General features: G+C 39.5%; 1 protein-coding gene and 1 non-coding gene across 4 annotated transcripts in view; one reads left to right on the top strand and one right to left on the bottom strand.

The window, feature by feature from the left end:
- Positions 1-14,752, top strand: part of LOC141909487 (beta-1,3-galactosyltransferase 5-like) — a 109,124-nt gene that overhangs the window by 71,920 nt on the left and 22,452 nt on the right. For all 3 annotated transcript variants that reach the window (XM_074799876.1, XM_074799879.1, XM_074799875.1), the window contains exon 3: positions 5,647-5,754. In XM_074799876.1, coding sequence (XP_074655977.1) covers positions 5,647-5,712 — 66 coding nt within the window. In that variant the 3' untranslated portion in view covers positions 5,713-5,754. The remainder of the gene's footprint in view (positions 1-5,646; positions 5,755-14,752) is intronic.
- On the bottom strand, positions 183-254 carry Trnat-cgu (transfer RNA threonine (anticodon CGU)). The gene has a single exon. It is a non-coding gene; the product is annotated as a tRNA-Thr (tRNA).

Raw genomic sequence — 14,752 nt, 5'->3', positions numbered from 1 at the left:
CGAGTTCATCATCTAGAATTCGGGTTTTTCTCCATGAGATACAGATCGCGTAATTACTATTATTAAAATCATATTTGTGATTAGTTCCCGTAGGTTTTAAAAATAGGATATGAGGGTTACTTAGAAGGGAATTTATGAACGTCATCATAATCGGACAAATACATTTTGTCGACGAAAAATCAAGGCCCGGCCGGGGGTCGAACCCGGGATCTTCGGTTTACGAGACCGACGCCTTACCACTTGGCCACCGAGCCTCTATGTTCGGTGGCGCGCACGCTACCGAACCTAATTGCACGTTCTTAATTCGGCACCGCTTTTGGAGGCGATCGACCAAAATCCGGCCTTTTTTTGTGCCTAGTGTGTGTATTTATGATAAGATTAAAACCAGCTATTCTAAGATTTAAAAAATAAAAACGGAAATTATTTTATCAATTCTAAATGAATTTTTAATTTTCCAGATGTTTCAATTTAGTTTATGGTCAAGGCTTTAAATCTTATATTTTCTCAGTCAGTGCACGGGCTATCTAGATACCAATCGATAATGTTGTTTTTACCCCGTTTAGATTTTAAATCGGGCTTGAATTGAATTCGTTTTCAATCGACTTAGGATAAACACGTTATATAGTTAAATTTGATAGGAAATTGAAATCAGTTCATTTTCAATCTGATGGAAGCTTTAAAGAATCGAATTTTTGAACTCGAAAATTTGACCTACATGTATATATCCCTAAACAAATGCGCGAATCAGTAAAAATATCGTCCATATGCATAATTATTTTGTATGAATTAAACAATTAGCTATATTCAATCACATAATAGCCTATTTCCATTCAAAAATGACGCTTCAATTCAAATGGGCATCCTGTATACCGACCAGGCACCTGTTACTGTAGCTGCTGCTGCTGCTGCTGTTGTTGTTGTTGTTGCTTAAACAGAAGTATAAATTAGTGATGCGGGTTTGTTTCAGATTGCGCGTGTGTGACAGCTTCCGGGTAGCTAGATAATCGATTTCCGGGTATAAGCAATCGTAGAATTGATGAAACAATCTGAGTTCGTGTTGTAAAATCCCTGCAGAATAAAAAAGGGTCCGAAATGTTTGCTTGATATATTGTTTATTCAACGTTTATCCTAGTAGTCGCCTTCAGGAATACTGATGTTGTCCTCATTATAACCATTGATGAAACACTCTGAGCCCGTGTTGTAAAGATAATATAAAATCCCTGCACACTAAGAATAAAAAGAGTATGAAATGTTTCCTTGAGCTAGTGTAGTTTATTCAACGTTTCGACTATATCCTAATAGTCATCTTCAGGAATGCTGATGTTGTCCTCATTATAACCATTGATGAAACACTCTGAGTTCGTGTTGTAAAGACAATATAAAATCCCTGCACACTAAGAATAAAAAGAGTCTAAAATGTTTCCTTGAGCTAGTGTAGTTTATTCAACGTTTCGACTTGGACCTAGAATTTTTGGTCATCGAAAAGACATATTTGGAGGCGTTCCGGGCAAAATTCGATCACGGCTATTTTGCTAGTTTGAAGCCAAATTCACAGTACCAGGAAGCTTTTTAGTTGCAGGTAGCCGATTATAAAATAGCGATTATCAAAAACGATTTCACATCGAAATTGGAGGCCACAAACAAAGCGGTTATAACGATAAAACCATCCACTCGTCGACAATAGCTTTTATCAGGTTGAATGGACCATGGATTATACCTGCATAAATCGACCTGTTTATATTATTATACGTCGGGTCAGAATAATAGACCTAAACAAATTTCAATGGTCCTCCGCGAACGAGGAAGCCTCCATCGTCTAGTATCGATATACTCACACTGCTTGTATTCGTCGTTTTAATAAGGTCTGATTCGACCCTGGTTCTGAACGCGAGAACTGTAATCGATCGCATTAGAACAGTGTTATATGGGCTTGATTTTGACTTCGGTTTAAAACGCATGTTGAATATGTTTATTTACTTATCGGTCTTAGATAATCCAAGACTGCATGCATCTGTGACTCAGCAATCTTAGGTCAATTAGTCGTCCAAAGTACTAAAATGTTGAGCCTCAAAAAATTATTTATTTTTGGGGACATTGACATCATCTTTTTTTCTTCCATCTCGATATAGGGATCGTTTTCCTTCTCATGTATTTTAACCAATTTCATTTCTAGCTATCTATTGAGTCCCTGCCGGGAACGAAACAGGGGGTTGATTGATTTTGAAATCGGAAATCGAAGTACGGATAAAACTGGTTGGTCATCGGTCAAATTTAATTATTTGGAAGTATAGATAATTGAAATTTTCGGAACCAGTTCATTCAAGATCAACTAATATTCCGTCCATATAGCCTGAACCGGTAAACCACTGATTAGGATTTCTGTTGGCCTTTTGAACACGAAAACATCAATGTCGTCAATTTTCATATACATTTTATATCTCTGGACGTTTTTCACGCGATACTAATCAGAAAGCTTTTTTTTAAATATTTTTCACCGAGTTGTTTGCGTCCAACACGTTTTTACAAGACGGTGCATTTTTTTCAAAATTCCGTAACTTCGTCTAAAAGCAGCCCTTTTACTTGAGAATATATCGAGATGATCGTGAAAATTTCGAGTTCAAACACGTTCTTGGCGGTTTTGCGTCGAGTGTCAATTTTGTCACGGCAATTACTAGAAAATTGTATCGATTTACTGGTGTTGATATCGACAGTCCCGTAACTCGACCGCGCAGCGATCAGCTGTTGCTATAGTACTAGACACCGCGAGTCGGTTTACATACAGGTACTTAGGCAGGATTATCATAATACATCCTCCGAGTTTGCCTTAAATGCAAGTATCGGTTCTGAGGCATCAAAAAAAAAATCGAATTAAACCCGCACAACTGTGGAACTGGGTCCAGAGTCAAATTAAAACCCACACAACTGTGGAACTGGGTTCAGGGTCAAATTAAACCTACACAACTGTGGAACTGGACCTAGATTCAAATTAAACCCACACAACTGTGGAACTGGATTCAGGGTCAAATTAAACCCACACAACTGTGGAACTGGACCTAGATTCAAATTAAACCCACGCAACTGTGGAACTGGATCCAGAGTCAAATTAAACCCACACAACTGTGGAACTGGATTCAGGGTCAAATTAAACCTACACAACTGTGGAACTGGACCTAGATTCAAATTAAACCCACGCAACTGTGGAACTGGATCCAGAGTCAAATTAAACCCACGCAACTGTGGAACTAGGTTCAGGGTCAAATTGAACCCACACAACTGTGCAACTGGATCCAAAGTCAAATTAAACCCACACAACTGTGCAACTGGATCTAGAGTCAAATTAAACCCACGCAACTGTGGAACTGGATCCAGAGTCAAATTAAACCCACACAACTGTGGAACTGGATTCAGGGTCAAATTAAACCTACACAACTGTGGAACTGGACCTAGATTCAAATTAAACCCACGCAACTGTGGAACTGGATCCAGAGTCAAATTAAACCCACGCAACTGTGGAACTGGGTTCAGGGTCAAATTGAACCCACACAACTGTGCAACTGGATCCAGAGTCAAATTAAACCCACACAACTGTGCAACTGGATCTAGAGTCAAATATGATTATATCAGTTTTGTTTGATATGAAATATTCGTTGTACAAAACAATTCCATTCATTTCATTAAAAGCACCACATTGTAGATACACGGGTCGCGAACACAACGTCTGCCTTTCATCAAAATACTATAGATCGATATTTAGCTGATAACGCTATGAAAACAGTAATACAATAGCAGCCGCGATCCAGTCTCAGTGCGAGCTGTAAGTAAGTTGTTACAGTATCGCTGGAACAGGTGTCTCCTGTCTCTACCCTCACAAGAAGTTGTAACTGTAATTTCAGCGGTTTTCTATAAACAGTAGATCGGAGTACGCGCGCGTATCGTGCGTGACACGCAACACCCGCATTGTTCAAACTACCTGTATCAAAATACGATATCCGCGCTGATCTGGCGCGTGTGGTTCTTATCAATGCCTTGAACTGCAGCGTCAGCGGCAGCAGTTGCAGCAGAAACAGCAGCGGCAGCAGCAGCAGCAGCCTGGGTTAACCATTGAAGATGAACTAAACTTATTCATGATGTTCCAATAATTAAAAAAAAAAACTTATGTAAATGGGCTATGATCTTAACCCTTCAAAATTTTCACGTTTTCTTAATCTTGAAATAGGGATTGACCCTGTAATTTATTCGATTGGTAGATTTCGTTTGATTTGTTTTAATTCGCTGTCCCTTATACAAACGCACCATACCTGCCGGGAGCGAAACAGGGGGTTTGATTGTGAAATCGGAAATCTGGTGGGTTTGTAAGGGACAGAACCAAAACTATGTGGAAATCAAATCATTTGTCATGAATATATACCGGCAAGCGGGAAATCATCCCTATTCCAAGGTAGAAAATGCCGAGCCTTCCAGCATGGATAATGGTTTAGTTTTTCTCCGGCAAAAAGAGTTCTAATCATTAAGCGCCTTCGAAAAACATTGCGTTCATTTTCACGCCTTTCTGGTGCGGGTTTCGGCGCAATATGGCCCGTGTCAAGCCATTCACTGGCACACGCTCCATTCGCGCCAGTGTTGTTCCGCTTCGTGATAAACAAACTGTTTATTTTTACTATTCTCCGGTAATCTGAAATAACAGCCTATATAACAACCTACGTCGGTTCGCCATCGCGCCGATATGGGTTATTGTTATAGGGATACGATGGAAATCGATCGAATAAGACCTATCCTATATCGCCTCACTCGTCAAATCGCTGGGTTTTGTTTATTTCTTTAAGCTATAAGTTACGTTAAATTCGATATCAACAATTCGACGACCTGTCGGTTTAATTAGGCGTAGCTCTTTCCGATTCGAGTAATAATCTTTAACCCGCGTGGATTCTTTATCGAGAAAATGATATTTCGTTTATATATATATTTCAAGGAGGTTGAAGATAAACAGTAATGATACATCGCCCTCGATATCTGCGTATTTGTTCCAGTTGTCCGATTCCCAGTTGTGCAGAAACCCATGGACACAGTTACTATTACGAATTGAATCCGCAAATAGTTTTAAAAAGTTCAAAAACTGGTCTTAAGTTGTTAGATTGGTTATAGAACCAAAATGAGCTTAGACTGGTCTGAAGTTGTTAGATTGGTTATAGAACCAAAATGAGCTTAGACTGGTCTTAAGTTGTTAGATCGGTTATGGAACCAAAATGAGCTTAGACTGGTCTTAAGTTGTTAGATTGGTTATAGAACCAAAATGAGCTTAGATTGGTCTTAAGTTGTTAGATTGGTTATAGAACTAAAGTGAGTTTAGACTAGTCTTAAGTTTTTAGGTTGGCTATAGAACCAAAATGAGCTTAGACTGGTCTTAAGTTGTTAGATCGGTTATAGAACCAAAATGAGCTTTGACTTGTCTTGAGTTGCTAAATTATAGAACCAAATTGAGCTCAGACTGATCTACGTACAAGCTCTGACCGGTTCCAGTAGCTAAGTCACGACTTAACCGATATAGTACCTTGCATATGTACATTTTCTTCTCGTAATTACGGGAATTTCGTTTTTTCTTTTTTTTTCTTTCTATTCCATTTTGCGTGCAATTACATTCGATCGCAGGATTATCCTGAGAAAACGAATCATCGCCAGAAAGAAAGCGCCAACGAACGCGTAAATATCACTTGACTTAAACTAAGAGTGGTCATTATTAGATTCGTTACGAGATCGGTGAGTAAATAATAGTTTCGTTTTTGAGGGGAAATCTATAACACGATGTTTAACCCTTTGTGCGCTAATTGCGATGATTAAACACCTCGATTAAACACACATATCCTCCGCGAGTCGAGTAAACGACGCGTTTGTTTGACTCGGGCACAAAGCGACTGCTCTTAATCGAACCCCGCTTCGACTAATTACTAATTAACCTCGGCCGCGATTATTTGCGCGGCCATTTTGATTTTATCGCCGAACAAACACACGTGCGCGCCAATGTTACATTACAACTTGCGACAAAACCTCGCAAAATCTTGAAGATTTTGTCGATTACTTATTCTGTGTACTTTAATGTGTTCGTTTTTAATTGCTTTAATCTGTATTCAACTTTTAATCACTCACTCAGTTCCTTTGTTACATTCCTGTACAAATATCTTGTCAATCCATTTTGTTCCCAGTACGCCTGATGATGGCTTATAGTTTTTAGCCGAAACGTCGCTTTGTGAAACAGGTCCCCTGTTGGTGCATGCAGCTGGTGCTGCTACTGCTGCTGTCCCTAACCTCTTGTCACTGACATTGATATGCGTGCCATAAATTACTGAAACTGTTTTTTATCAAAGGTGATTTTTACCAAGGGGATTTCCACTCAGGGGATTTCTACCACTAACCTGGTGAGCTGATGATTCACAATAGATTGCTTGAAATATCCGATGACTTCATTCTGGACCAAATTCATCCAACTAAACGAAAAAGACGTTTATTTATTAGAACTAATTTAGTAACAGTGTCGGGAATCTTCATTTCCTAAGCGAACATTGGAACTATTAAATCAGTTTAAAACCCGCGCTGTTTACCACAAAACCACAAAATCTAAAAGATTAGGCTAAACAAAAACGATACATCGTTTCTCCTAATCGGTCGGTTCAATTTAAATGCGATAAAATCCGGCGTTATGGTAAAATTGATCACGATTTTTAAAAAGTAATATGGAAGGTGGATAGGCGGTCGGTTGAGTCAACTTGTCAACCAAGCTGAAAGGATAAACAAGTTATATCATTTGTTGTAGCCTTAAAAAGCGACCGCCGATCACACAACTATATCTGTACATCGATTTCCGATTTCAAAATCGAACCCCCTGTTTCGCTCCCGGCAAGTGTGGTGGGTCTGTAGGGGACACTCAATCGAAAAAAATACCAACCAAATAAATAACAGGGACAATCCCTATTTTAAGATCAAAAGCGAATTTTATCCATCAAAAGAACTAAAACCGAAGGCTAATTTTAGGTAAACAAAATTTGCTTTATTATGTTTCCATATACAAGTGATCGTTTTACATCAATAAACTGTAAAACAAAAAAACTAGGATATCGTTTAACGTTTCAGACATTGACATTTTACAAAATCTGATTTTGAAAATGGCTCATAGAATTCATTTGAAAAGTCAGAATATATCCTAGTTTTCTCGAGGTTTTCGGCTTATTATAAAGCTTTGCTTTAATCTTTCAAACTCTGTTTATAGTGGGTTTCAAACTTCTAATCTATTTCAGTATGTACACGCTAATTTGCTATATAGAAACGATATGATCATATCGATGACGTCATAGTGACCGAAAAATATCAAACGCTGTTTTCGTAACGATATTAATCATTACGTTATTATATTAATACTAAATATTCTATATTTGTTGAATACTTCGAGCGCTCGTTTCGTTGCTGACCGCCCCGGGGCATACGGCTCAGTTTCGAGCAAGAATGCGTACATTCTTCCCCGGTTCCAAAAACGATACACGCTGTATCATTGATGTGACCTGCGGGTTCCGTCGCACCGTCGCGACTCAAGTCCGAAAGTGGTCTCAGTTTTTACTACTGGTCTTAAGTAATTAGATTGACCATAGTAGTTAGATCGTCTAGATTACCTAACTATCAGCTTAGACCGGTCTTAAGTGGTTAGGTTGGTTGTAGAACTAAATGAGCTTAGACTGGTCTTAAGTTGTTAGATTGGTTATAGAAAAAATTAGCTTAGACTGGTCTTAAGTTGTTAGATTGTTTATAGAACCAAAATGAACTTAGACTGGTCTTAAGTTGTTAGATTGGTTATAGAACCAAAATGAGCTTAGACTGGTCTTAAGTTGTTAGATTGGCTATAGAACTAAAATTAGCTTAGACTGGTCTTAAGTTGTTAGATTGGTTATAGAATCAAAATGGTCTTAGACTGGTCTAGAGTATCTACATTTTTAATGCACAATTGACCCCCGATATCAAAATCAAGAAATCACAACCTACATTAAGTACATCGATGTCGTTGCGACGGTGGGATGGGACAAGCAGAGATACTCGTCACTTGTCTGTTTGAAAGCCATTCACGGCTCGACGCACGCCAAAATTAGTAAACAATTACCCGGCCTTTTGTCGCGTCAATTCTAGTAATCGCCCGCGTTCGCTTCGCCTTTTATTTATTCAAATCTTTACTAGGTTTTTTTTGTCGGACGCGTCGGCCGCACGAATAGCCTCCTTAATACCGCCTCATTACATCCCGATAGAATCTGATATAAACACCTTCAGGTGCTTGTGTCCATTCATCCACCGATTTTAAAGGCGCCGATCTCGATTCGGTCAAAGATGTTTATGCGTGATTTGATAGTACGGACCACAAAAGTACAACTGTTACCAGAGTGTGTGTGTTTCCAGGTACACCGGCCGCGACTTGTCGTTCGTAAACTCAACCTTAAATCGACTGGAAAATCGAAAACCGTTTTCATTGAAAATCCTTAACCGTTAAATATTTAAAATGCGTTGTGTATCTTTCCACGATGGAAAATTTTGATCTTACTTTCGAAAAAAAGTCCATCTTAATGTCTAATTTCATTTAGAAGTTGTTGTTGGTATATGGATAACTAGACATGTATCAAAATCTCAAAACTTTTTAGTCCAGTCAGTTCCATAGTCACCGATCTAAGATCAATTTAGTTCTATAGCCAATCTAACAACTTAAGACCAGTCTAAGCTCATTTTGGTTCTATAGCCAATCTAACAACTTAAGACCAGTCTAAGCTCATTTCGGTTCTATAAACAATCTAACAACTTAGAGCCAAGTCTAAGCTCATTTTAGTTCTATAACCAATCTGACAGGTTAAGACCAGTCTTTCTGGTCTTGAGTATCGACCATAGAACCAGTTGCACATACATGGCTTAGATTTTAAACCAGTCTAATACCATGTTGATTCTCTGCCCATTCTAACAAGTTAAGGCCAGTCTTCGACTGAAGACCATTTTTGGACCTAGTCATAACTGTGCAACTTGGCCTAGGGCCATAGTCATTGATTAGACTTGAGACCAGTCTAAGCCACCTTCTATAGTTCAATAACCAATCTAACAGGTTAAGACCAGTCTTTGAATTTAAGATCATTTTTGGATTTAGGTCTGGACTATGGAACTGGACCCATAGCCTGGTTGCATAGTCATGGCTAAGACATAAGTTCCGTCTTAGACCAACTTAGTTCTATAGCCAATCTGACAACTTAGGACTGTCTTAATATCTAAGTACACTTTTGGACTTAAGCCACAACTGTGCAACCAGCCCCAGGGGCCAGTTGCGCAGTCGTGACTTAAGTCAGTTAGTGGTCTTGAATCTTAACACCAATCTTAAGTTGTTAGATTTGCTATAGAACTAAGTTGGTCTTAGACTGGTCTTAAGCCTAAGCCATGATTATGCAACCAGCCCCAGGGGCCAGTTGCACAGTCGTGACTTAAGTCCAAAAGTGGTCTTAAATCTTAACACTGGTCTCAAGTTGTTAGATTGGCTATAGAACTAAGTTGGTCTTAGACTGGTCTTAAGTCTAAGCCATGATTATGCAACCAGCCCCAGGATTTTAAACACGTGTGGATACCGTGTAGGCTTTGCTAAAATGAGTTTAGAATCGCGTACCGTAGGTGTCGCATGGGCTAAGCTGTACATTCGTGATCTAAGTCCAAAAGTGGTCTTAAAACCTAAACCTGTTCTTAAGATTTAGATTGCATATAGAAGATTGACTTAGACCGTCAAGGTCAATTCATTGTACAAAGTACTAAAATGTTGAGCCCCAAAACATTTATTTATCAATTCATCAACTCTATTGCTTACATCTTCGAGAATTAATTTATGACCATAGGTGATTTGTAAATCACACCGTAACTTTTGACAATAGCGTCTATTGAACCAACCGCCATCTTAATAAGTCAATAATAAGCCATACGCATCGCTTATGGAAGGGAATAGTCGCAATTCCCGAGTCACCAAATCGTAAAAATTGATATTGAAATAAATAACTTGTGATTTAGAGGGTTACGGAATATGTTATCATCCTGCGTCGGTGAACCGCACGTCCGCCGAATAAACACGGTCATCTTAGGATAATAATAATTATTATTATCATAATTCCTCTTTTTAAACCATTATAGTCGAAAAATCGCTATCGCCGAAACGTTACGCAACAATATATCGGAGGTATCGTTTTTAGAAACGAAATTAAGCTTATTGGCGATAAAAATGGTGTCGTTAAATCATGTTTTTAAAACGCGTGAATTGAAGCGCATGGAAGGTGCCGTGTGCCTTTGTAGTCGATTTCTATGGTAAGCGTACAAAATTTGTCGCATAGGCGCGTTTTTAATATTCGCATTATTACTATATATAGCGCGCATCGCAATTTAAAATATCGCGTAGATGCAAAATAGAAAATGCCACGAATATATTAAACTTGTTTATTTTTGAATTTGCCGAATTCATTGAAATGAAGATTTTAAGCTTTGGGCCTAGTCGCTAGAGGCGAAATAAGCGAGGGGGCCCTGCTCCGATAGTTGCTCATCTAACAAAGCAGCGAATTCAAACTGTAGCTGCGCTCGCTTTCAAAACCTAATATAGATTGACTCCTGATTATCAGTTTTTAAAATCCTCCCAAAATATCCACCTTCTTGTCAACTAACATAAGTCATTTCTTAAAATAATGCTTCATATCCGCGTTGCATTAACGTCAAAAATCTATATCGGATTTTAAATCATAGTTTTTTAAGCAAAGCACAAACTTGAATATATTAATATATTATGTTATTCTATTCATTTACTTCAAGCCATGATACATTATCATAGGCAGAAAATATACATCAAGGGCTGGGGGTCTTTGCGGTCCGGATCTCTGCCTACCCAATCAGGTTGCCCTTTTCGTCAGGCAGATCGTTAAAATCTGTATATTCGACAATCCACCTTCCGGAAATTGCACATTTTCGATTTATTTCTCCAGGCTCTGGGAGTAAGACCCCGGTAGTAGCCTATGAAAATGCCTATTCATTTCTTCTCTGGACTCCGGCCTTTCGTCTAGATCAGTCCCGCCAGAGGATAGAGTTTTAAAGTGATATGTCGGTATAGGCTACGGTTGGCTAACCCGCGCTACCGGACTTATTCACCAGGAGCCCGGGGCCGCATTCCGCCGGTCTGTCAAGCAGGAAATGAGTAGTGAATTCTAATCAGTTTAGACTCTCTAATCGAACCGTCCTCGTCGACGGAAAAGCTTTGTTTTCGAAATGAACGCCAGACTGTCCGACCCCGTTCAATTTCCGTCGAGGTTCTTGATTTTTCATCTGTGACTACGCGACACCGGTTTTTGATTGGTTTTTATGGCTTTTGAAAAAAAAAAATGTGTCGAAAGACCAGAAGGAATACGATTTTAGAGTTGAATTAAACCGCACACAACTGTGGAACTGGGTTCAGAGTCAACGAAACCCACACAACTGTGGAACTGGGTTCAGAGTCAACGAAACCCACGCAAATGTGGAACTGGATCCAGAGTCAAATCAAACCCACACAAATGTGGAACTGGATCCACAGTCAAATTAAACCCACACAACTGTGGAACTTGATCCACAGTCAAATTAAACCCACAAAACTGTGGAATTGGATCCAGAGTCAAATTAAACCCACACAACTGTAGAACTGGGTTCAGAGTTAAATCACGGTAAGCCCGAAGAATGAAATTGGCTCTTCTAGAGTCATATTAAACCCACACAACTGTGAAAGTGAGGCCAAAAGAGTCGATATCGAGAAGTCCACGGTATCTCGGCGAACAATAAGAAAATAAGTACGCGCAGAACTGGTATTTGAAAGTTTAACCAAGTGCAAATCAATGCATACCTTGAACCCACGCGACACATTGTAAACATATCGATAATATTTACTCTACGAATCTTACGCATATATATATATATATATATATATATATATATATATATATATATATTTTATTATACATTCCACACAAAGAGACGTCGAATTTATCGATTTTATTTCGAAGCGCGCTGATTGGTCGAGTACGGACGAGTCAATATTGTACTTCCGTTACCGGAAAGTAACCCACATTTTGACCGCACGCAGCGGTTTTTTTTTTACACGAGGAGGCGTTTTTTAAGATTTGTTTTAGCGGACAATTAATACAACGATTGACAATATTCGTGACAATACAAGCCGTAAAACATTTCGCGACCATATTTGGGCCCGTATAAACTTTGCAATGGTATATCATTCCAACTGACTCATTTTTCTATTAAGGTCCCTTAGTAATTCTAATCACCATTTAGGACTCCACGTTGGACTGCGACAATCGTGGCAAGTGAGGACCCAACAGGTGTCGCTAGTGTGTGGTAGGACATCAACTACTGCGGCAATAGAGGATTCGACTTGTGGCAAGTGAGGATCCACCAGGTGTCGCTAGTGTGGAGTAGGACATTAGCTGAGGAGAGAATCCCACAATGATAATAAAAAGTCCGAAAATGAAACTTCGAGATAGTAGTTTATTTCAACGTTTCGACTATATCCTAATAGTCATCTTCAGGAATAATGAGATACTACAGAAATTATGAGATATATATACAATCCAGAGACAAAGAGACTAATTCAAGTAATCAGAGATGATACAACCTAAAGGAAAATTAACGTAGAAACAGTTACACTTTTTATTATCATTGTGGGATTCTCTCCTCATCGCGTCAACACGGATATTGTGTTCTACCTATCGTGAGGACATTAGCTGCTGCGGCAATGGAGGATTCCGCTTGTAAGTGGGGACCCACCAGGTGTCGCTAGTGAGCGGTATGACAACGATGCCGGTTTTTTGCAGATTCAAATAAAATCTATCATAATTTCTAAAATTCTATTATAAAAATCCGTGCTATGTTTGAACCGTAAACATTAATCTGAGTTTATCAGAGATTCTTTTTGCCTTATTTCCGATGTGGATGGCTAAAAAATCAAGTTCATTGAAAGCGAATTTTGATCGATTTTTTTATCTGTTGATACGCACGCCATCTAGCGGGATAGCTGCTGCAGGACATCAACTAGCGGCATAGCTGATGGTGGCATTGGGCCACGATTAACACATTTCAACACTTTTTATCACATTTCAGCTAGCTAGCGGTAGCCGAATGAAGGATGCCTGGGAATTCACAGGACATGCACCGGCATCTATACCCTGCCGCCCACCTGGGAGTGGAGCGAACGTGACCGGTTGAATCGGTCTCGTCGCCCGTCAACAGCTGCGGACCACGGGGGGCCGCCCGACAAAACGGGTCGTAAAACTATAAAACTATAAACTCATCCGCGCCGGTTAGAATTTCTCGTCGTAATCGTAACATAATATTAAATGGACGATGACATCAGTGACGGTTCGCGAGACGGCTGGTGCAGGTGGAACGTACTGCCTGAACTACGGTCGAGATTGTTCGCGGCCTCTATTTGCCAAACTAGATTACACTTTAACCTTAGATTACGTAAATCCCAGCATCAGGCGCAGATCCAGAGGGGTCAGTTTTAGGGGTCGTGACCCCCCTGCTGCCAAAATGTTTTTTAATCGTTTTCTTTAAGACACAGTGGACGGACAGTAATACATAATCGAGTAGCATATTATCTTATGTTTGGCCAAAAAATATGCCGTACTAAATTATTACCGATTTTAGTCGGTGGTTTAACATTAACGTATTTATGAACCCCTGTTACGATTAAGAGAAGTGACAATGAAATTACGCGCACTTACCGGGGATCGAACCCGGGTCTTGTACGTAGAAAGCAAGCGTGCTAGCCATTAGACCAATAGAACAAGTCCACTTGGCAAGTGGTTATACAGCTTGTGGTATATGCGTAACACCCCCTCCTGGAATAATCCTGGATCCGCGCCTGAGTATTTGTATTATACTTAGTCGTATATTATCAGTTTATAGACAATCATTACATGCTGTATATGGAACTTACGTTAAAATCTGAAGAAATTCTAATGAATTGTAGAAATTGTAAAATATGTTAGTAAATATCAAGTACCACCTGAGCGTGGTTTGAGGTTCTAGTGAGCTAGATTTGAAGGGTGCCCACACGACAGTCGTCAGAGTCAGAGTTAACTCCGAACTCAAGATCCAGTTCCACAGTTGTGATTTAGAGTTAACTCTGAACTCAGGAGCCAGTTCAACAGATGTGAATTAGAGTTAACTCTGAACTCAGGAGCCAGTTCTACAGTTGTGAATTAGAGTTAACTCTGAACTCAGGAGCCAGCTCCACAGTTGTGAGTTAGAGTTAACTCTGAACTCAGGAGCCAGTTCAACAGATGTGAATTAGAGTTAACTCTGAACTCAGGAGCCAGTTCTACAGTTGTGAATTAGAGTTAACTCTGAACTCAGGAGCCAGTTCCACAGATGTGAGTTAGAGTTAGCTCTGAACTCAGGAGCCAGTTCAACAGATGTGAATTAGAGTTAACTCTGAACTCAGGAGCCAGTTCCACAGTTGTGAGTAAGAGTTAACTCTGAACTCAGGAGCCAGTTCCACAGTTGTGAGTTAGAGTTAACTCTGAACTCAGGAGCCAGTTCCACAGTTGTGAGTTAGAGTTAACTCTGAACTCAGGAGCCAGTTCAACAGATGTGAATAAGAGTTAACTCTGAACTCAGGAGCCAGTTCCACAGATGTGAGTTAGAGTTAGCTCTGAACTCAGGAGCCAGCTCCACAGTT

Source organism: Tubulanus polymorphus, chromosome 8 (genome assembly GCF_964204645.1).
Source record: "Tubulanus polymorphus chromosome 8, tnTubPoly1.2, whole genome shotgun sequence".
In the NCBI taxonomy this organism is placed as follows: domain Eukaryota; kingdom Metazoa; phylum Nemertea; class Palaeonemertea; order Tubulaniformes; family Tubulanidae; genus Tubulanus; species Tubulanus polymorphus.
This window is presented reverse-complemented; position numbering and strand designations above follow the sequence as displayed.